The following is a 20,887-nucleotide window of genomic DNA, read 5'->3' on the forward strand; positions in this document are numbered from 1 at the left end:
GCCTCAAGAGTTTCAACGAGGACTGAACCTATGGTTGAATAACTCTTTGGATCGTGTCAATGGGGGCTAGCCCGCTTACGCGACAGAGCCTATTCTGGATCGTACCAATGGGGGGCTGACCCCACTTACATGGTAGAGCCTTGAACTTTTGTCATATCAATGGGGGAGGATCGTCCTCTTACATACAGTTAAGGTTATTAAACACAAAATCACAAAGAGCACTGAAGCCAATCCCGATCACCTGACCATGTTAGTCTTATTACAATCTATGAATTGAATAAGAGGGTCCCTATTCCCTCTGACAATTAACCAATAAAAACAACCACCAATAAACAGTAATTTAAGCCTTAAACTAAATAGGACGATTAGCCTCAGCCCCTTCTCCCAGCAATGAATTCGCCGAAACATACGCTCCCAGAGCAAAGCAACTTTTTCGTACGAAATTTTAATTTTAACATGCATTAGGTATTCGAGGCGGGAACACCGAAAATTACATCTCCAAAATTGTCGAATCTATAAGAGCCTGAAGCGACCATGTTTTGTGAAATGCCATCGACGTAGCTATGGCTCTCACTTCATGAGCTCTCACTCTGAGAACCTTGAAATGCTCTTCTTCTCATTTAAGGTGAGCTTCCCTTATTACATCTTTTTATGAAGAATGTAAGGGCGTTCTTAGAAAATTTTTCGCTCTTTTCGGATCTCTTACAGAGCACCAAAGACTTTCTTCTGTACCTTTCAGCAACTTCTTCTTCTCCAGGTAGAACTTGAGTGCCCTGACTGGACACAAAGTCCTTTCTAGTTCTCTCCCTGTTAATGAAGATATTCCTTTTATCTCAAAGGCTTCTTGGCCAAGGCTTTGAGGGATTTTCATTTTTCGCTAGAAAAAATGGTTGAAAGGAGCAAATCGCTGAATCTTTCTTAAACCCCACTTTACCTTCCAAAGCTTGCAACTCGCTCACTCTCTTGGCTGTTGCTAACGCAAAAAGGAATAAAGACTTTCTTGTTAAGTCCCTAAACGAAGCTGCGTTGAGACGGTACGAATTTTTCCGACATTAGGAACTTGAGGACCACATCCAAGTTTCCAGCTAGGCTTCTTAATTACATGTCTTTCGTGGTCTCAAAAGACTTTTATAAGGTCATGAAGATCTTTATTGTTTGTCAGATCTATTCCTCTATGTCGAAAACTGAGGCCAGCATACTTCTGTAACCCTTCACTGTTGAAACTGCCAGGTTACAGTCTTTTTCTCAAATATAGGAGAAATCTGCGATTTCAGTTACAGAAGGTACTGAGGAGGATATTTTCTTTTCTTTTCCCTACACCATCTTCTAAACAACGGTCCCACTTCGACTGATATACTTTAGAAGTGGAGACTCTTCTGGCTCTTGCAATAGCCTTCGCCACTTCTCGTGAAAAGCCCCTTGCTCTGACAAGTCCTTCGACAGTCTGAAGGCGGTCAGACTTAGAGCGGGGAGGTTTTTGTGAAACCTGTCGAAGTGGGGTTGTTTGAGAAGATCGTTCCTTAGTGGAAGCGATCTTGGAAAATCCACTAACCACTCCAGCACCTCTGTGAACCAATCGAGAGCCGGCCAAAAGGGAGCGATGAGGGTCATTCTTGTTCCTTCCGAGCAAGCGAACTTCCTCAACACTTCTCCTACTATCTTGAAAGGAGGGAAGCGTACGCGTCCAAGCCCTTCCAATCTAGCAGAAAGCTGTCTACTGCTACTGCTTGAGGATCCGAGATCGGGGAGCAATAGGTTTCTAATCTGTGGTTCTTGTTGGTCGCGAACAGGTCTATATTGGGCCTTCCCCACAGATGCCACAGTTGTTGGCAAATCTGAGGATTGAGAGTCCATTCCGTGGGTAGGACTTGATCTTTTCTGCTTAACAGATCTGCCGGACATTTTTCTCTCCCTGTAACAAACCTTGTGAGGAGAGAGATCTTCCTTTCCTGTGCCAAATCAGCAGATCCTTTTGCTGATTCGTACAGGGAAAAGGAATGCGTCCCCCCTTGCTTCTTTATATAAGCGAGGGCTGTTGTGTTGTCCGAGTGAATCTGAATCCCCAGACCTGAGACCTGTTCCTCGAAATGAACCAAAGCTAGATGAATGGCTGTTTAGCTCTTTCTTGTTGATGTGCCAGGACACTTGTTCTCCTTCCCAAATGCCTGACACTTCTTGCGAACCTAGGGTCGCTCCCCACCCTGATCTGAGGCGTCTGCAAACAACGCTAGGGCGCGGGTTCTGTAAGCGAAGGGAGATTCCTTGGCTTAGTTTCTGTGGATCTAACCACCAACGGATATTCTCCTTGATCCGTTTCGAGATTGGAAAAGTCTCTCCCAGATTGTTGGACTTCCAATCCCACTTCTCCTTCAGATAAAATTGAAGGGGTCGTAGGTGAAGTCCTTCCTAAGGAAACGAACTGTTCCATCGAGGAGAGGGTCCCCAGCAAGCTCATCCATTTCCCTCGCGGAAACAATGTTCTTTTCCTTAAGAAGACTGACACCTTTTCTAGGCAGCGTTCTCTCCTTTCCTGCGAAGGATACGCTAGAAAATCCCGAGAATCCATCTGAATCCCCAGATAGACAATACTTTGCTGGGGAGTCAGCATGGATTTCTCGTGATTACTAAAAGTCATAAGGACTTTGTCAACTTTAGAGTCACTAAAAGGTCCTCCAGACATTTTTTCTCCGATTGGGCTCTTATTAGCCAATCGTCCAGATATAACGAGATCCTGATCCCTTCAGATGTAGCCAATAAGCTACATTCTTCATGATGTCCGTAAAGACTTGAGGGCAGTCGAAAGTCCGAAGCACATCGCTCGGAACTGGAACACTTTCCCTTGGAACATGAACCTCAGATATTTCCTTGCTGCCGGATGAATTGGCACATGGAAATACGCATCCTGAAGGTCCAGGGACACCATCCAGTCCCCTGGACGAAGAGCAGATAGAACAGAGGAAGACGTTCTCCATTGAAAATTTCTTCTTCAAGACAAAGAAATTCAGGGCACTGACGTCTAGAACTGGTCTCCATCCCCCCGATGCTTTCGGTACCATGAATAGCCGATTGTAGAATCCTGGGGACTGGAGATCTTGAACCAGTTTCTATACCCTTCCTTGGAAATCATCTGTTCCACTGCTTGCAACATAGCAAGCTTTCGTACCGGATCCGAGTATCTGGCGGTTAACTCCCTTGGAGTTGTCGTCAAGGGAGGATTTTCCCTGAAGGGGATCAAGTATCCTTTTTTCAGGATAGAGAGGGACCAGGAGTCCGCTCCCTTCTGCGCCCAGACTTTGGCAAAGTGGAGTAGCCTGGCGCCTACTTTCGTCTGGAGGACTTGCTGTCATCTAGACTTTCACGAAGGACCTTCTAGATGGTCTACTCTTCTCTCTGGTCTTCGACCTCTAAGAGGGGCTCTAGAAGAGGAGGCCCCTCGAAAGGGCTGAACCAAAAAAAAGAGGGTCTCTCTTTCTTCTCTATCGGCACTGCCGGCCTAAACTTCTTGGCTGAGTGCGTGAGGAGATCTTGAGGTTGCCTTCTCCGTAAGAGATTTCGAAACTTCTCTAACCGTCCTCTTGTGGAAAAAGGTGCGGGGATAAAGGAGCAAAAAGAAGAGATGTCCTTTGCAAGGGTGATACTGCTCTTGCTAAGAAAGAGCTAAAAGACAGATCTCTTCTTCAAAACTCCCGTTCCAAAAAAGAGAGGCAACTTCTACAGAACCGTCCATGACCGCTCTGTCCCAACAAGCCAGGACTCTCGAAGTTCCTCCATAGAACAAAGTCCGTGATCCTGAGCTCTTCTTCGCTAAAGCTACCTAACGGCCCAGTCCATAAAGTTGAAGACTTCTTTCTAGGTTTTAATTAAAAGAGGCCTTTAGAAGGTGGTCCAGCTCACACATGCCCCAAGTCGCCTTAGCAGACAGCAACGACTTCCTCCTAGCAGAGTCCACTAAGGAAGCAAAATCCGCATCCGCGGAAGAAGGCAGGCCTAACCCCATCGGCTCTTTGGTCTCGTACCACACCTTCCTGGTTTGCCTGTTAACTTGGAAGGAGGGCAGGAAAAAAACTGTCTTGCCCGCTTCCCTTCTGGAAGTCAACCACTCTGAAAAAGTTTTCAATGCCTTTTTCATACAAAGAGCAGGGCGCATCTTAATGAAGGAAGACGATTTGAGAGCTTTAGTGCTGGACATCAACGATCCTGGTGAAGGAGGGTCCGCAGGATGAAGGGAGTCTCCGAACTCCTTTAGCAGCAAAAGAGAAAGTCTCTTGTAGTCCGAAACTGCTACATCTACAGGCTCTTCGTCTTCCGATACCTGGTCCAACTGATCTACAGAAGGAGATCGTTTTGGAGTGATCTGGCTCTTCCCGGGAGAAGAACTCCTTTCCCGAGAGGGGAGCGCGGAACATTAGCACTCCTATAAAAAAAAAAAACGAAGAGTGAGGCTCCTGTCTGTCGGCACACTCTTGTGCCTACTAGACTCTTGTTGTCTAGGTTCGTCGGGTTCGTGCCGCTTGCTAGGCTCCTGGCGTCCTGATTCAGGGCGCTTGAAAAAGATCCCCAGCGTCCTGATTCCTGACGCTTAACAGGCTCTTGGCGCCCTAAACACTTGGGACGCCTAACGTACTCCTGGCGTCCTGTTTTCTGGCGTCCTAACTCCTGGCCGCCCTGACTCCTGAACCGCCCTGACTCCTGGCGCCCTGACTCCTGGCGCCCTGACTCCTGGCGCCCTGACTCATGGCGTCCTGGCTCAAAAGCGGTTCCTGATTTCCTGCCTTCATAGCAGAATCCTGACGTCCTGAATCCAGCGTTCTAAGAGGCTCTTGACGGTCCTTTCTTGCGTCTTGCTGCCTCTTTGCGTCTGTCTGGCTCTGGTCCTGGAAGACCCAAGGGATCCCTGATACCTAAATCGGTTTTCCGGTTTCCTTGTATCTAAACCGATCGAGACTTCTGCTCGATGCGCTGTGTCTAAGAGGGCGCTTCGGGGAAGCCAGCCTATAGGGCGAAAGGGCTCTTCTCTCAGGAGAACAACTCCTATCCGACGAGTCCCTTGACGAAGGCGATAAACGCCCTGGAGAACGTGAGAGTTCTCTCCGGTTACGAAGGAATGGACGCTTAGCGGAACTCTTAACAGGGAGCGGAGCCATCCTTCCTCCTTGTAGAGTCCTTAGCAAAAGAGCCTACGAGAGACCGCTAAACTGGCTCTTTGCATTGATTAAACCAAACCAGTTTTAAAAATTTCATAGTTAGTTCTTTGGTTAGGTCGGATTCCTGAAGTAGCAGGCTCCCTCTTGTCTAGTCCTCTTAGGTCCCGAAGGCCAATCCTCGGGGAAAACGCTCTGGGCTGGAGTCAGCAGCGTCTCCTTTAGGCGCCTTCCAGGTTCTCTCTTCAAAGGGCGACGAACGGGAGGACGAACTCCATCCTCGTTTAGGAGAGGAGAGTCTGAGGCCGAAAACACTCCTTTAGGACGCCTTTTCTGCGGCAATCGAGGCAGCCTGGGACTTAACAACAGGATCTGCCGAAGGACGCCTGACCGTTGGGGATGTTCTGCATCCTCCCTGCGGCTTTCGACATTCCTCCTCCCCTGGTCCTGGGAGTTTTTTGGAAGAGGTCTAGGCCTAGGAGCAATGAGGAACCGGTCAGACGACCCCCTCCACTGCACTGGGGACACTGCACAAGTCACTATCACCACTCTTACCTTGGTTTAGAGCTCGTAGCTGAGCTTGAAGTTTCTTAATTGAAGCTTTTACATTTTCCCTCTCTGATGAGAATCTTTGGATTCAGAACAGGGAGAAGCAGCTGAGGCTAAGGGAAAATTGTTAGATGGAGAGTTAATTTCTTGTTCTAAGGATCAAGATCTACTGATGACCTAGCTGAAGCCTTCCTCACTCTATCTCTCTCAAGCTTCCTAACATATGATGATAATTCCTTCCATTCAAGCTCCGTAAGGTTCTCGCATTCCACACAGGTGTTAATAAAAGAACATTCATTCTCCCTGCATTTAGCGCAAATACTATGCGGATCTAATGCCGATTTAGGCAGCCTAACCTTACAGTCTTCCCTACTGCCAAACTCTAAAACATAGGTGAAGCCTTAGCGTCAGACATCGTGAAAGAGTAGTCAAAACCAAAGTCGAAAAACAGTCCACAATAAGCGTATGCCAAGCCAGAGAAAAAACAGAATACGTCACCAAAAAAACCAATCCAAATTCTCGGCAAACGAGTTGAAATCCAAGATGGAGGAACGAACAATAGGTGTTGTCCGTTCAACCGACAGAGAAATATGGCTTAGAAAACGGGAATAGTTCCAGACCCCGCCACCCAGCGGCGGGAATGGTGGATCACCTGACCTACCTGTCGTGTTGCCGCGAGTTTTGAAATTCTGTCGGGACGACCGAGTCTATAGCTAAGTATATATCTGCTGGGTAAGTTACTTGTACAAAATTAGCCGTTACATAAAGTTTTTATATATGAAAATGTGCGCAATTTCATGTATAATACAACAATAAATAGTTGAAGGTTGTAGCTTTTCTCATTTTCGAAATATTGCATATAAATCACGATAAATAGAAAAAAAAACACGTCGGTCAAATTTGACTCTACCGAAATGGTCGAAAAACGCAATTGTAAGCTAAAACTCTTACAGTCTAGTAATATTCAGTCATTTATCTTCATCGTGAAACAAATTCGAAGTCTCTAGAGCAATATTTAAATTTATGGTGAATTTAAAAAAAAAACTTTCCTTCCCTCCGTGCGCGGATTCTCCGCCACAAAACTCCGAAATGCGTAAGTCCCATTCTCGGAATATTTGCTCCGTTTTATATTAGGCATTTCATAGAGTTTTATATATGAAAATGTGTGCAATTTCATGTAAAATAAAACGAAAAATATTGAAAGTTGTAGCTTTTTTCTTATTTCTGAAATAATTGCATTAAAAAAAATCAAAAATATATAAAAAAAATTAAAAAAAGAGGACATTCGGTCAACTTTAACTCGTCAGATATGGTCGAAAACTGCATTTGTAAGCTAATATTCTTACAGTATAGTAATATTCAATCATTTGTCTTCATTTTGAAAGAAATTGGAAGTCTCTAGGACGATATTTAGATTTATGGTGAATTTTTGAAAAAAATATATGTTTTACGTCCCGCGCGTTACGAATTCATGCATTATTTGTGATAATATTTTTCTCTGTGTTGCTTTTATCGTTTACCAATGTGTTATATAACCAAAATGATTGCAATTTAGTGTACATTACAACAAAAAAAAAGTAACTTGTTACCTTTAACCGTTTTGCGCACACCGCGATTTCAATACAATTATATATGAAATTTTGTTTTTGCGCTATCATATATCACATTATTTATATATGATAATGATAATTTTTTTAATTTCTGATGATTTCCATTATAATTGAAAGTCTTCTAGTGCGAATATGATCCCACAAAAAAAAAGGAGCCAAAAATGAACTCTTAATCTTCACAACTAAGCGCGCTGTGATTTTTTGAAAAAAATATTTTTTCCGCTTCTGCGCTCACTCTGAAACGTCTCCGGCACACGGGAGACATTTTTTTTTTTTACAGCTTCGGCGTTTAAGGGTTAAATTAGCCTCAGACACTGATAATGATTCATGCTCATATATAACCCTTCTCAGGAAAACATTATTCTTAATGAGCCTGGCTTCAGGCGCCAGAATATCTGAACTGTCGGCTCTCTCTAGAGAGAGAGGTCGAAAACTGCATTTGTAAGCTAATATTCTTACAGTATAGTAATATTCAATCATTTGTCTTCATTTTGAAAGAAATTGGAAGTCTCTAGGACGATATTTAGATTTATGGTGAATTTTTGAAAAAAATATCTGTTTACGTCCGCGCGTTACGAATTCATGCATTATTTTGTGATAATATTTTCTCTGTGTTGCTTTTATCGTTTTACAATGTGTTATATACCAAAATGATTGCAATTTAGTGTACATTACAACGAAAAAAAAAGTAACTTGTTACCTTTAACCGTTTTGCGCACAGCGCGATTTGAATACAATTATATATGAAATTTCGTTTTTGCGCTATCATATATCGCATTATTTATACGTATATGATAATGATAATTTTTTTCATTTCTGATGATTTCATACTAAACTTCAGGCAATGACAAAAAAAGGAGCCAAAAATGAACTCTTAATCTTCACAACTAAGCGCGCTGTGATTTTTTGAAAAAAAATATTTTTCGCTTCTGCGCTCACTCTGAAACGTCTCCGGCACACCGGGAGACATTTTTTTTTTTTTTATACCGCCTTCGGCGTTTAAGGGTCAAATTGAGCCTCAGACACTGATAATGATTCATGCTCATATATAACCCTTCTCAGGAAAACATTATTCTTAATGAGCCTGGCTTCAAGCGCCAGAATATCTGAACTGTCGGCTCTCTCTAGAGAGAGAGATCGAAAACTGCATTTGTAAGCTAATATTCTTACAGTATAGTAATATTCAATCATTTGTCTTCATTTTGAAAGAAATTGGAAGTCTCTAGGATGATATTTAGATTTATGGTGAAGTTTTGAAAAAAATATCTGTTTACGTCCGCGCGTTACGAATTCATGCATTATTTTGTGATAATATTTTCTCTGTGTTGCTTTTATCGTTTTACAATGTGTTATATACCAAAATGATTGCAATTTAGTGTACATTACAACGAAAAAAAAAGTAACTTGTTACCTTTAACCGTTTTGCGCACACCGCGATTTCAATACAATTATATATGAAATTTCGTTTTTGCGCTATCATATATCGCATTATTTATATATGATAATGATAATTTTTTTAATTTCTGATGATTTCATACTAAACTTCAGGCAATGACAAAAAAAGGAGCCAAAAATGAACTCTTAATCTTCAAAACTAAGCGCGCTGTGATTTTTTGAAAAAAATATTTTTTCCGCTTCTGCGCTCACTCTGAAACGTCTCCGGCACACGGGAGACATTTTTTTTTTTTACCGCTTCGGCGTTTAAGGGTTAAATTAGCCTCAGACACTGATAATGATTCATGCTCATATATAACCCTTCTCAGGAAAACATTATTCTTAATGAGCCTGGCTTCAGGCGCCAGAATATCTGAACTGTCGGCTCTCTCTAGAGACCCAAACCATGTCGAATTCCTTCCATCGGGGTGAAGTGCTACTATCCCCGGATCGGATTCTTGGCCAAGAATGAAGACCCACAAAACAGGTGAGCTCCGTGGAAGATTGTTTCCCTTACGCAGAACGCATCATTGTGTCCTGTCGTCACTCTTAAATCCTATCTGGCCAGGACTTCCAAAAAGTCTTCAGGTCCCCTTTTTATTAGAGAGAAAGGCGGAACAATTTCCTTAAAAGGTATTAGACAACAAATCCTTTATTTTATTAAACAAGCCAATCCGGATTCAGTCCCACATGTCCATGATATCCGAGCAGTGGCTACCTCGATTAACTATTTTCACAATATGAACTTCGAGGACCTGAAGAAATATACGGGTTGGAAATCTCCGGCAGTATTTAAACGCCACTATCTCAAGAATCTAGAGGCCCTTAAATTCTCAGCAGTGGCGGCAGGGAGCATAGTTTCCCCTGAGATGACCGAGTCCTAAAACTATTTTCTATTGCTCATTCTGCTTAGCCCTTTTCCCTTGATACTCACTCCTTCCTACCTACCTCGCTCGTATTCCCTACCAATCTTCGCCCCCCGGTGCCGGGCTGGTTTGCTTGCCATTCCGTCACCGGACTTGTATATAGCGATTGGGACCCACTTTTTGTATTCCTTACCTGTTATTGTACATACTTGTATGTACAGGCGGCCCTCGGTTAGCGGCAGGGGTTCCGTTCCTAATTTTAAGAATTCAGCTGAGTTTGCTTGTTTCTTTTCACTGCTTATTAAATTTATTCTTTGGTGAACTTTAAGTTTCATTATTCCTTATATATTTTTGTTTTGTATCTTTCAAGCTTGTATGGCAATTCTCTGATACTATTTCACTGGCCGACACAGGTCGAACCCAGAAAAGGGATTTTGACAAAGGAAAAATCTATTTCTGGGGGAAGACCTGTGTCACCCAGTGAAATGGTCCTGTAGCACACATTTCTAGGTATAGATAGATTCTAAATATACCAGAAAAAAAAAGCTAAAAAGGAATGCTGAAGTTACTACCCTCCGCTCGATCACCAAAGGGCGTCGGTATAAGCACTGGGGCGAGTGGAGGCCACTATCACAGGACTTCTGCCAATTAGAAGATTCCTTTCAAAGTCCCTCACAAGGCAAGAGCTGTTACAAGGAGTACTACATCTACCTTCTGCTCGCTACTACAACCACCCACGCCTGGCATCTTATTCCTGGAATACGCACCCAAGCTTGGACTGGCTACAGGGTGGGGATCAGGAAAAGAAAGAGGGACGGGTTCACCGGGCGACACAGGTCTTCCCCCAGAAATAGATTTTTCCTTTGTCAAAATCCCTTTATTATGAAATTTACTGGGGTGTTTTTGGAGGGCTTGGAACGGATTAGCCATTTTACATGTAACATGCGGTCCAAGATACAAAAAGCTCATGATACGAAGGCCGCCTCGGAACAGATTAATTTCCTATCTCGAGGTACCACTGTACTACCAATGCTAAAATTCGTGGCTTGAATAAACTGGGAATATCATAAACCAAGTAGTAATGAATCTACTTATACGGTGTGCAAAGGCAGGAGCAGCAAAGTGCACTTAGGTAAAAAATGTAATGCATGAAGAAATAGTATGCAGAACAATAGAAATGTTTTAGTTCACTTTGCCTTCTGTTTCACATTATGGTCTCTGCGCCACTATAAAAAAATAATCTTCAATGTAAGGTATTCTGTGCAAAAGCTACATGCATTCCACATGTATTGTTAGCACATCACAAAAAGAAACAATAAAAATGTTATTGTTATAATACAATTAAGTTTGTTCATACTTACCTGGCAGATATATATATAGCTGTATTTTCTGAAGTCCGACAGAATTTCAAAACTCGCGGCACACGCAGTGGGCGGCCAGGTGGTAGTACCCATTCCCGCCGCTGGGAGGCGGATATCAGGAACCATTCCCATTTTCTATTCATATTTTATTAATGCCACTGTCTCCTGAGGGGAGGAGGGTGGGCACTCTAATTATATATATCTGCCAGGTAAGTATGAACAAACTTAATTGTATTATAACAATAACATTTTGTTCATGCCACTTACCTGACAGATATATATATAGCTGAATCCCACCTTCGGATGGTGGGAAGAAGAACAGAATACGGATTTGTAGGAAACTTAAATTAAGTAGATGATGTACACCTTGGTTCCTCACCTGTTAGCAAAGTAGACTCTGTGATTACTGTCACTTAAGCCTGCTTTTGCTTAATCAGAGTTGCCAGCCAGGTGGAGACCTGTAGTGCTGGTGCGCTCTGGATGATCTGTCAACTGGGACGTGACCTCAACGTGACAAGACCATCGAGCCATCATATGAGGGCAACGAAGCAACTGACCACCACCTGACCAACTATCCAAAGACCCCCTGAACACTAAACTAAGGGATGGGAGATCTTCATACAAGACTCACCACAACCCAAAAACACAACAATTAAAACTAACCTAAACCTAACTAAGGGATAGGGAGAGAGCTACCTCCAGCCCCCAAGACTGTGTCTGCAGAAACGTATGGCCCAAGAGAATTACAGTCGTCATCAATCGTTCTCACATCCCTTAGGTAATGTGAGGCAAACAGAGTTGCTCCTCCAAAAGGTGCCATCAAGAATGTCCTTGATTGACATGTTCTTTTGGAAGGCAAGAGAGGTAGCGACAGTTCTAACTTCGTGAGCTTTCACTCGTAAGAGGCTCAAATCAGTCTTCTGGCAAGATGAATGAGCCTCTTTAATGACGTCCCTCAGAAAGAAAGCAACAGCATTCTTAGATAAAGGTAATTCTGGTCTCTTCACAGAGCACCAGAGATTACCTGAGGGACCTCTTACCTCTTTTGTTCTATGCACATAGAACTTGAGAGCCCTGACAGGGCACAGGATTCTCTCTGGTTCTTGGCCCACCAGACTTGACATACCCTTGATCTCGAAGCTTTTCGGCCAAGGGTTAGAAGGATTTTCATTCTTTGCCAAGAAAGTTGGGCTCAAAGAGCAGACAGCGTTGTCTCCTTTGAATCCCACTAGATGACTAAAAGCTTGTATTTCACTAACTCTCTTCGCCGTCGCCAGAGAAGTTAGGAAAAGAGCCTTCCTTGTCAAGTTCCGAAGAGACGCTGCTTGAAGAGGTTCAAAAGGACTCGACATTAAGAACCTAAGAACTACGTCAAGGTTCCATGAAGGCGGTCTCGCTTGGGGAATCTTCGAAGTCTCAAAAGATTTCAAGAGATCATGAATATCTTTGTTGTCAGAAAGGTCCAGGCCTCTGTGCCTAAAAACCGCTGACAACATGCTCTTATATCCCTTAATGGTAGGGACTGCTAATTTCTGCACATTCCTAAGAAAGAGCAGAAAATCGGCTATCTGGTTCACAGAGGTCGTGGAAGAGGAAACTCCCTCCTTTTTACACCATGCCCTGAAGGAAGCCCACTTCGATTGGTATACAGCTCTTGTAGATGCACGTCTTGCATTTGCGATTGCTCTCGCAGCTGCTTTCGAAAAACCTCTCGCTCTGGCCAACTTTTCAATAGTCTGAACGCAGTCAGACCCAGAGCGGAGAGGTTTTGGTGATACCTTTCGAAGTGAGGCTGTTTGAGTAGATCTTTCCTCCAGGGCAACGTCCTTGGAAAGTCTACAAGGAAAGACATGACCTCTGTGAACCATTCTCTCGCTGGCCACATCGGGGTGATCAGGGTCAACCTCGTCCCTTCTGAAGCCGCAAACTTCCTCATGACTTCCCCCATGATCTTGAATGGCGGGAAGGCATACAGGTCTAAGCCCGTCCAACTCCATAGCAACGCGTCCACAGTGATTGCTTCTGGATCTAGGACCGGGGAGCAATACAGAGGAAGCCTCTTGGTCCTCGACGTCGTGAATAAGTCGACCAGAGGACGTCCCCACAACTTCCAAAGGTCTCAACACACGTCTTTGTGTAAGGTCCATTCCGTCGGTAGGATTTGTTCCTGACGACTGAGAAGGTCCGCCCTGACGTTTTGCACTCCTGCAATGAACCTCGTCAGGATCGTAACCTTTCTCCTTTTTGCCCACAGCAGAATCTCCTTCGCCAGGTGAAACAAAATCCTGGAGTGTGTTCCTCCCTGATTCTTCAAATACACGAGTGCTGTGGTATTGTCGGAGTTTACTTGAACGATTTTGTTCGTCAAACTCCCTTCGAAGAACTGCAGAGACAGAAAGATCGCTGCTAGTTCTTTGACATTTATGTGCCAGGCTGCCTGTTCCCCTCTCCAGGAGCCTGACACTTCCTCCCCTCCTAGTGTTGCTCCCCAGCCCGCGATGGAAGCGTCTGAGAACAACACTAGGTCGGGGCTCAGAAGACTTAGGGACAAGCCCTCTTGTAGCTTCTGCGGATCGAACCACCATCTTAGATGGCTCTTTGTTGACTCTGAGATTCTCAAGATCGCATTGAGATCGTCCTTGGCCTTCCATTCGTCCGCAAGGAAAAACTGGAGAGGCCTGAGGTGCAGTCTTCCCAAAGAAACAAACCTTTCTAGCGAGGAAATGGTGCCCAGCAGACTCATCCATTCCCTCGCCGAGCAAGTTTCTTTCCCCAAGAAGGCTGAGATTTTCTCTAATCCTAGCCGCTGACGTTCCTGGGACGGAAACGCTCGAAAAGCCACTGAATCCATCTGAATCCCCAGATACACGATGGACTGTGTCGGGGTCAGATGCGACTTTTCGAGGTTGACAAGAAGTCCCAGGGACTTCGCTAGGGCTAACGTGAACTGCAAGTCCTTCAGACACTTTTCTCTCGACGACGCTCTGATAAGCCAGTCGTCGAGGTAAAGGGAAACTCTTATCCCTGAAGAGTGTAGCCACCTCGCCACATTCTTCATGACTACGGTGAACACCATTGGAGCCGTGGTCAGACCGAAACAAAGAGCTCTGAACTGCCACACTTTTTTGCCCAAGACGAATCTTAGGTACTTTCTTGAAAGAGGGTGGATCGGGATGTGAAAGTACGCGTCCTGCAGGTCTAAGGACACCATCCAGTCGCCCGGTCTCAAGGCTCCCAGAACAGACTGAGGCGTCTCCATCGTGAATTTGGTCTTTTCCACAAAGAGATTGAGCCTGCTTACATCTAGGACTGGATGCCAACCCGACGACTGCTTTGGTACTAGGAAAATCCTGTTGTAAAGCCTGGAGACCCCAGGTCCGCGACTTGTTCCCTCGCTCTTTTTTCGATCATCTGTTGTAAAAGATCGAACAACACTTGTTTCTTTTCTCCCTGATAAGATGGAGAAAGGTCTCTGGGAGTCGTGGAAAGAGGAGGAGGATCTAAAAAGGGGATCTTGTACCCCTGCTCCACGATCTTGAGGGACCAAGGGTCCGTATCTCTCTCTCTCCATGCTCCCGCAAAGGACTTCAGTCTGGCTCCGACTGGTCTGAAGGACATGCGTTTCACTTGGATGGCTTGGGTTTGAAGGAAGCTCTTCCTCTTGCAAGCCCTCTCCCTCGAGGAGCTGCTCTCGAGGGAGGAGCCCCACGAAAGGGTTTAACCTTCTTCGGCGGTCGCACAAAAGACGAAGAAGTGGAAGGAACTGCCGGACGTCAAGCTCCTCTGAACCATCCCTGACGGCCTTGTCCATGCACGATAGCACACTGGACAGCTCCCCCAAACTGAGAGACTCTGGGCTTCTAGATTGCAGATCTAGAACTCCCAAGCACCAGTCCAAGAAGTTGAAGACTTCAAGAGTCCGCAGCAGCCCCTTCAAATGATGGTCTGTCTCCGTAGGGGTCCAGGTTACTTTAGCAGTGGATAAAAGGGACCTCCTCTGAGAGTCCACCAAGCTGGAGAAATCCCCTTGAGCTGAAGAAGGAATTCTCACACCCACGTCTCCTTTGGTTTCATACCAAATACCTCCTTTACCGCTGAGTCTAGAGGGAGGAAGGGCGAAAGTTGTCTTGCCCTGATCCTTCCTTCGTTCCATCCAGTCTTGGAGTTTCTTGAAGGCCCGCTTAGTGGAGAGCGAAGTCTTCATTTCGACAAACTCCGGGGTCTTACATGTCTTCGAGGATGAAAACTGCGAAGGAGGAGACTTGGGAGCTGCAGGCTGGAACTTGTCCCTGAAGGACGAGCGCAACAGCCGCACAAGAACTTTGTAGTCCGAGATTGAAGAGGCAGCAAAAGGTTCCTCTTCAACAGAGTCAGCAGGACTACTCAATTCTCCTTCTTCCCTAATCGGAGGAGGAGACCGCCTCTCCGGAAAGGGCGTACGTCTATCGGGTCTTGCCTTAATCAAAGACCCCCGTTGTTTAATAGTAGAAGCCTTATCTAGGCTGTCTTCCTTGTGGCGTTTACCGCTCGAAGTAGGCAGAGCGTCCTGACGGCGATGAGCGTCCTTAACGACGACCGAGGCCGCCTTCCTTCCAAGAGAAGCGTCCTTACGTTTCTTCAACGAAAAGGTATCTGTTTTCTCTTTAAAAGGAGACACGTCACGACGAGCGTCCTTCCGAGCGTCCTGGTACACGTCGTCTTCTTGCTCGGAGCCCTCCGAAGCGTCCTGAAAAGCGTCCTGCCAAGCGTCCTGCCGAGCGTCCTGAGCGTCCTCTCGAGAATCATGGCAAGCAGCCTGCCCATGACGTTGAGAGGGAACGAAAGCGTCCTGACGACCCATCTTCTTAGCGGGCGAACGAGATCGGCGAATCGCCGAAGGAGACGCAATCGGCGAAAGAGACGAACGAGGAGAGGGAGAAGGAGACTGCTTCGTCCTCTTGACGGACAGCCTAAGGTCCTTCCTCCGCTTAGGCTCGACTGTTGCTGGGCGAGTCCTCTGAGCCATAAGCGTTGATAACTGGTCCTGAAGGGACAAAAGAATGTTCTTCGTTGGAGAAGAACGAACAGAGGGAGCAGGGCTGATCCTGCGAGAAGACGAGGGGTCAGTGGACGCCTCCTTCCTTCTCACAGGTACAGCTACCTGCTTCTCAGGGATACGCGCCTGTGCGCGCAACCCAGCGTCCTCGTCGGATGAGATCCTACCTCTCTTCTGAGGCGGAAAAGCGTCATACGCGTCCGGAGAAGAGCGCAAAGAAAGTGGCGATACAGGCCGTGAAGCGTCCTCAACACGAAACGTCCTTTTCAGCGGACGAGAGTCTCTCCACCCCTTGCGCGGGGAGGACGCTTCGGAGGACGAAAAGCAGTCCTTAAGGATACGCGCTCCTTGACAGCCTGGGACTTTGCAACAAGGCCTGCCGAAGGGACGCCAGATCGGTGGGGAGCCCCCGTAACCCTCTTGCGGCTTTCGACATATCCCCTCCCTGATTCCTGGGAGTCCGATAGCGGTCTAGGCCTAGAGGCATTATGGGGCCGATCTGACGCCCCCTCCACAACACTAGGGGCACGATCACGCACTTGCACTGAGCCAGTTTCCAAGGCTTTCACTTTGGTCTCCAGAGTACGTAGAGACTCCAAAATAAGAGAAAGGGCACATTTTCTCCCGACACAGATTCAGGGCCCGAAGGCAACAACACAGGTTTAGGAGATACAAAATCTACAGGTGTTATAGCAGGTGAAATATTAGTACCCTTACCTTTTGTAGAACCACTCCTGGAGGAAGACCTCCTGATCCTATCGCGTTCCAATTTACGCCGATAGGAATCATACACCTTCCATCCATCATCGGTCAATCCATCGCATTCATTGCACCAATCATCCACCAAACAAACATGCCCCCTACAACTCATACATACTGTGTGGTGGTCTACTGATGATTTCAGTAGCCTCACCTTACAATCACTCCTCACACACACTCTGAAACTCACCGCACTTGATCCAGACATCACGTTTACAGAAAAGCCAATCCAAAGTCAAAAAACGGTCCACTATCGCGTATGCCAATCCAACAATCCAAAATCAATACCAAAAGTCAATCAGATACTTAAATGCGAGTCAAATCCAAAAAATCCTAGGCGGAGGTCTGTAAACAGTAGTTTACCGACCGGCGACAGAAAAAAATATGAATAGAAAATGGGAATGGTTCCTGATATCCGCCTCCCAGCGGCGGGAATGGGTACTACCACCTGGCCGCCCACTGCGTGTGCCGGGAGTTTTGAAATTCTGTCGGACTTCAGAAAATACAGCTATATATATATCTGTCAGGTAAGAGGCATGAACAAAACACCTATCAAGGCACCCTCCAAAGACACAGTAAAAAAGATCTTCAAACATTATTCACCAATCAATCACATTCCCAATATTGATCACTTTAACTTGGTAATTACTGCCAGCTAGCAAAACATTTACATGAATCTCAATGACCTACCATACTGAGCTACAGCAAATAAAAAATACATAAAATATCAGTGTTTACTTTTGTTTAAGATAAACCTCACTGACATAAGGAAATAAGACTCACCTCATCAAAGTAAGGTTTTGAAAATTCTTGCTTGAGAGCCATAAACCAACTCGTACCCATATTGCTATGAAGTGCAGGTGTTTTCTTACTCTGCAGCTTAATTTCGGCCTAAGCAGAAAAAAAAACATATCAATAAGCAACCATAATATCAATGACATCTAGTAACTATAAAAATTTTTGCATTTATCCAATAACATAGTAAATTACAACAGTCTTGACTACAGCTATACCTGAAAAGCTCAAGTACACTTAAAATTTTCTTAAAACACTTCTACAATGAGATAAGCAATATCCTATACAACACCAAATTCAGTTTCTTATTTAAAAACAAAATGACATACACAACATTACTTTAATGCAATATATTGTTTTACCACAAAAATATGATCAGTAAATAAAAAAATTAGGTGAGTATTTCTTCAATAACAAAGTAAATTACAACCGTCTTAACTACAGTTATACCTGAAAAGCTCAAGTATACTTAAATTCCCTTAAAACACTTCTAAATTGAGATAAGCAATATGCTACACAACACCAAATTCAGTTTCATATTTAATAGCAAAATGACATACACAATATTATTTTAATGCAATATAGTTTTACCACAAAAATATGATCAGTAAATTAAAAAATTAGGTGCAGTAAGCAAAACCAGGTGCTCACAAAATGAGAGCACACCGTCAAATTTGGAATAACCTTCATGTTCCATAAATACAAACATTAATAATGTAAGGACAGGCTAACCAAGAGTTGTAATATTACCTGATCCACCTCTGAGGAAGATAGAGACGTATTCTTTGTCTTCCTTATTTCTTCTCTTGTATCTTAGTATAACCAAAATTAACTGAACTTCCTTGAACCTGCCTTGGGTTCTCATTTGATCTCTACCTGCTCATCTTTATCACTAGTGCATGACTCTCGGTAGGAATGCAAGTTTGATCCTAATCTAACTTGTCCCATGAATTTTACACAATATTAACAAAATCTGAATGACATTGTTTATGGTTTACTTGAAAACAGACATACAGTATAATTCTAGTTCATTATAGTTATCATAATTATTATCAACAATATTCAGACGATGAACCCTATTCATATGGAATAAGCCAAAAGGGGGCTATTAATTTGAAATTCAAGCTTCCAAGGAAAATGATGCTCATTTGAAAGTAAAAGTTAACAGGAAAGAGAAGAGATCAGTTATTAAAAAAAATTAATGAATAGATAAAAATGTAAGTAAGTACATTATAAAGTACAAGGGGAATTGCTTTAGGGTAGTAGGGTACTGCATCCTTGCTTGAACTTTTGAGGTTCCAATTTAACACTGAATCTCTCTCAACTATGAGCAATGCCAAAACTGCTGATGTATGTAGGCTGGATTTGAAAAATTCACGAAAGGGGTTTAAGTCCTCCTCCTCCTCTGCCTATGTTCCTCCAAGAGGTCAGAAAGCGGTGAACTGATCAGAAGAATAAAATTCTGTAGTGGTCTTCAAGCAGCAGTAAACACAAATCAGATTCTTGGCTGGAAGAACCTGCCACACCAGCAAAGACTGTTGAAGCACTTGCTTTTGGTTCAGAGCTGAAGGACAGTTACCAAAGAAGTAGATGATGATGAGTTTGGATACAGAGGTGTCAGGGGTTTGAAGAAGTTCCCAAAGGGATCTGGCATGAAGTCCAAAGAATCTGCCCATTAATCACTACCTGCCGCATTTCTAAAACTTTTACAACTAACTCTAAGGGGCAACAGCTGAGGTCAATATTGGGATTCTCCATCAGCTCAATGAAGCCATCAAAGATCCTCCTCATCTCTTCACAGCTTGCAAGTCGCGATGCATCATACTTGCTGTCGTTGTCATTTCAGTGGTTCCCTCCTCCATCTTACCAGGGCAACATCAGCTGCTATCTCATTATTAGACTTTAGCTGGAATAAGAGATCAAAACTTCTGATGGAGTTATGATGCATCCCTATCAGCCACTCAGAGGCAACAAACAATGGTGTAGCTTTGGAGCCAAAAACAGTCATGAAAGCTACCTAGTAGAAGAGCACTCTCTCAGCCATAGCAATTCATGAAGTCATGATGCATCTCCATCAAATACTTACAGGTGATAAATAAAATGATATTGTCATGTTACAATAAAGTTTTATACATACTTACCTGACAGATATATACTTAGCTATAGACTCCGTCGTCTCCGACAGAATTTCAAATTTCGCGGCACACGCTACAGGTAGGTCAGGTGATCTACCGCCCTGCCCTGGGTGGCAGGACTAGGAACCATCCCCGTTTTCTAATCAGAATTCTTCTCTTCCACCTGTCTCCTGCGGGGAGGCTGGGTGGCCATTAATCGTATAATATTTCTGTCAGGTAAGTATGTATAAACTTTATTGTAACATGACATATCATTTATACATTCAACTTCCCTGCCAGATATATACTTAGCTGATTAGCACCCATTGGTGGTGGGTAAGAGACAGCTAACTACTGAAATAGACAGGTAAACAACATATGTTGTAGGTATTAATAAACCTTGGTTCCTACCTTATTAGGCTGAAGACTTCGCGGCTACTGCCTTGGAGTCTGCTTAGCCTCAAGAGCCTCAGCGAGATATTGATCTATGGCTAAGAGTTCTTGTGGGTCTGCCAATGGGGTCTTATCCACTTACTCGGCAGAGCCTAAAGGCCTTTGTCATTGGGTGCTATTCCACTAACATGACAATACACCTTGTTCAAGGAGCACAAAACCGATCCCGATCACCTGATCCTAACATCCATGTTAGTTCTAAGATTGCAAGGAGTTATCCACCCCGAACTCCTTACAAACAAACCCAAAAACTCGAAACATTAATTAACACTATTTCAGTTACAAAATATACAAAAAAAAAATTTTGTACTCCCCTACTAGTCATACATACCCTTGATCCCCTACCAGCAATGACACTCTGCTCCCGTGCGACAGTAGTGAGCTTGCTACTAGAAAAACCAAGCACATATCTGACAAGAGGGTTTATGTACGATAAAAAACACAAAATTAAGGATCAGTCTTTGCTCCAAGACCCAGTACTGTATCTGCTGATACAAAAGGACCTAGCGAGAAGCACTTCTCATAGGTCACTCTCACATCCTTCAGATAATGAGATGCAAACACTGAATTGCACCTCCAATATGTTAGTCTCAATGATATTCTTTAGAGACATATTCTTTTGGAACGCCAAAGACGTTGCTACTGCCCTCACTTCATGAGTCTTGACCTTTAGAAGACCGAAGGATTCCTCCGAGCAGTTCTTGTGAGCGTCCGTAATAACGCTTCTCACAAAGAAAGCCAAGGCGTTCTTGGACATGAGTCTTTTGGGG

General features: G+C 44.2%; 1 protein-coding gene across 2 annotated transcripts in view; it reads right to left on the bottom strand.

Moving 5' to 3' along the window:
* The window catches only part of LOC135219955 (uracil-DNA glycosylase-like), a 71,108-nt gene that overhangs the window by 43,876 nt on the left and 6,345 nt on the right, over nt 1–20,887 (bottom strand). For both annotated transcript variants that reach the window (XM_064257200.1, XM_064257198.1), the window contains exon 2: nt 17,539–17,646. In XM_064257200.1, the coding sequence (XP_064113270.1) occupies nt 17,539–17,646 (108 nt within the window). The remainder of the gene's footprint in view (nt 1–17,538; nt 17,647–20,887) is intronic.

This window comes from Macrobrachium nipponense, chromosome 1 (genome assembly GCF_015104395.2).
Source record: "Macrobrachium nipponense isolate FS-2020 chromosome 1, ASM1510439v2, whole genome shotgun sequence".
Classification (NCBI taxonomy): Eukaryota; Metazoa; Arthropoda; class Malacostraca; order Decapoda; family Palaemonidae; genus Macrobrachium; species Macrobrachium nipponense.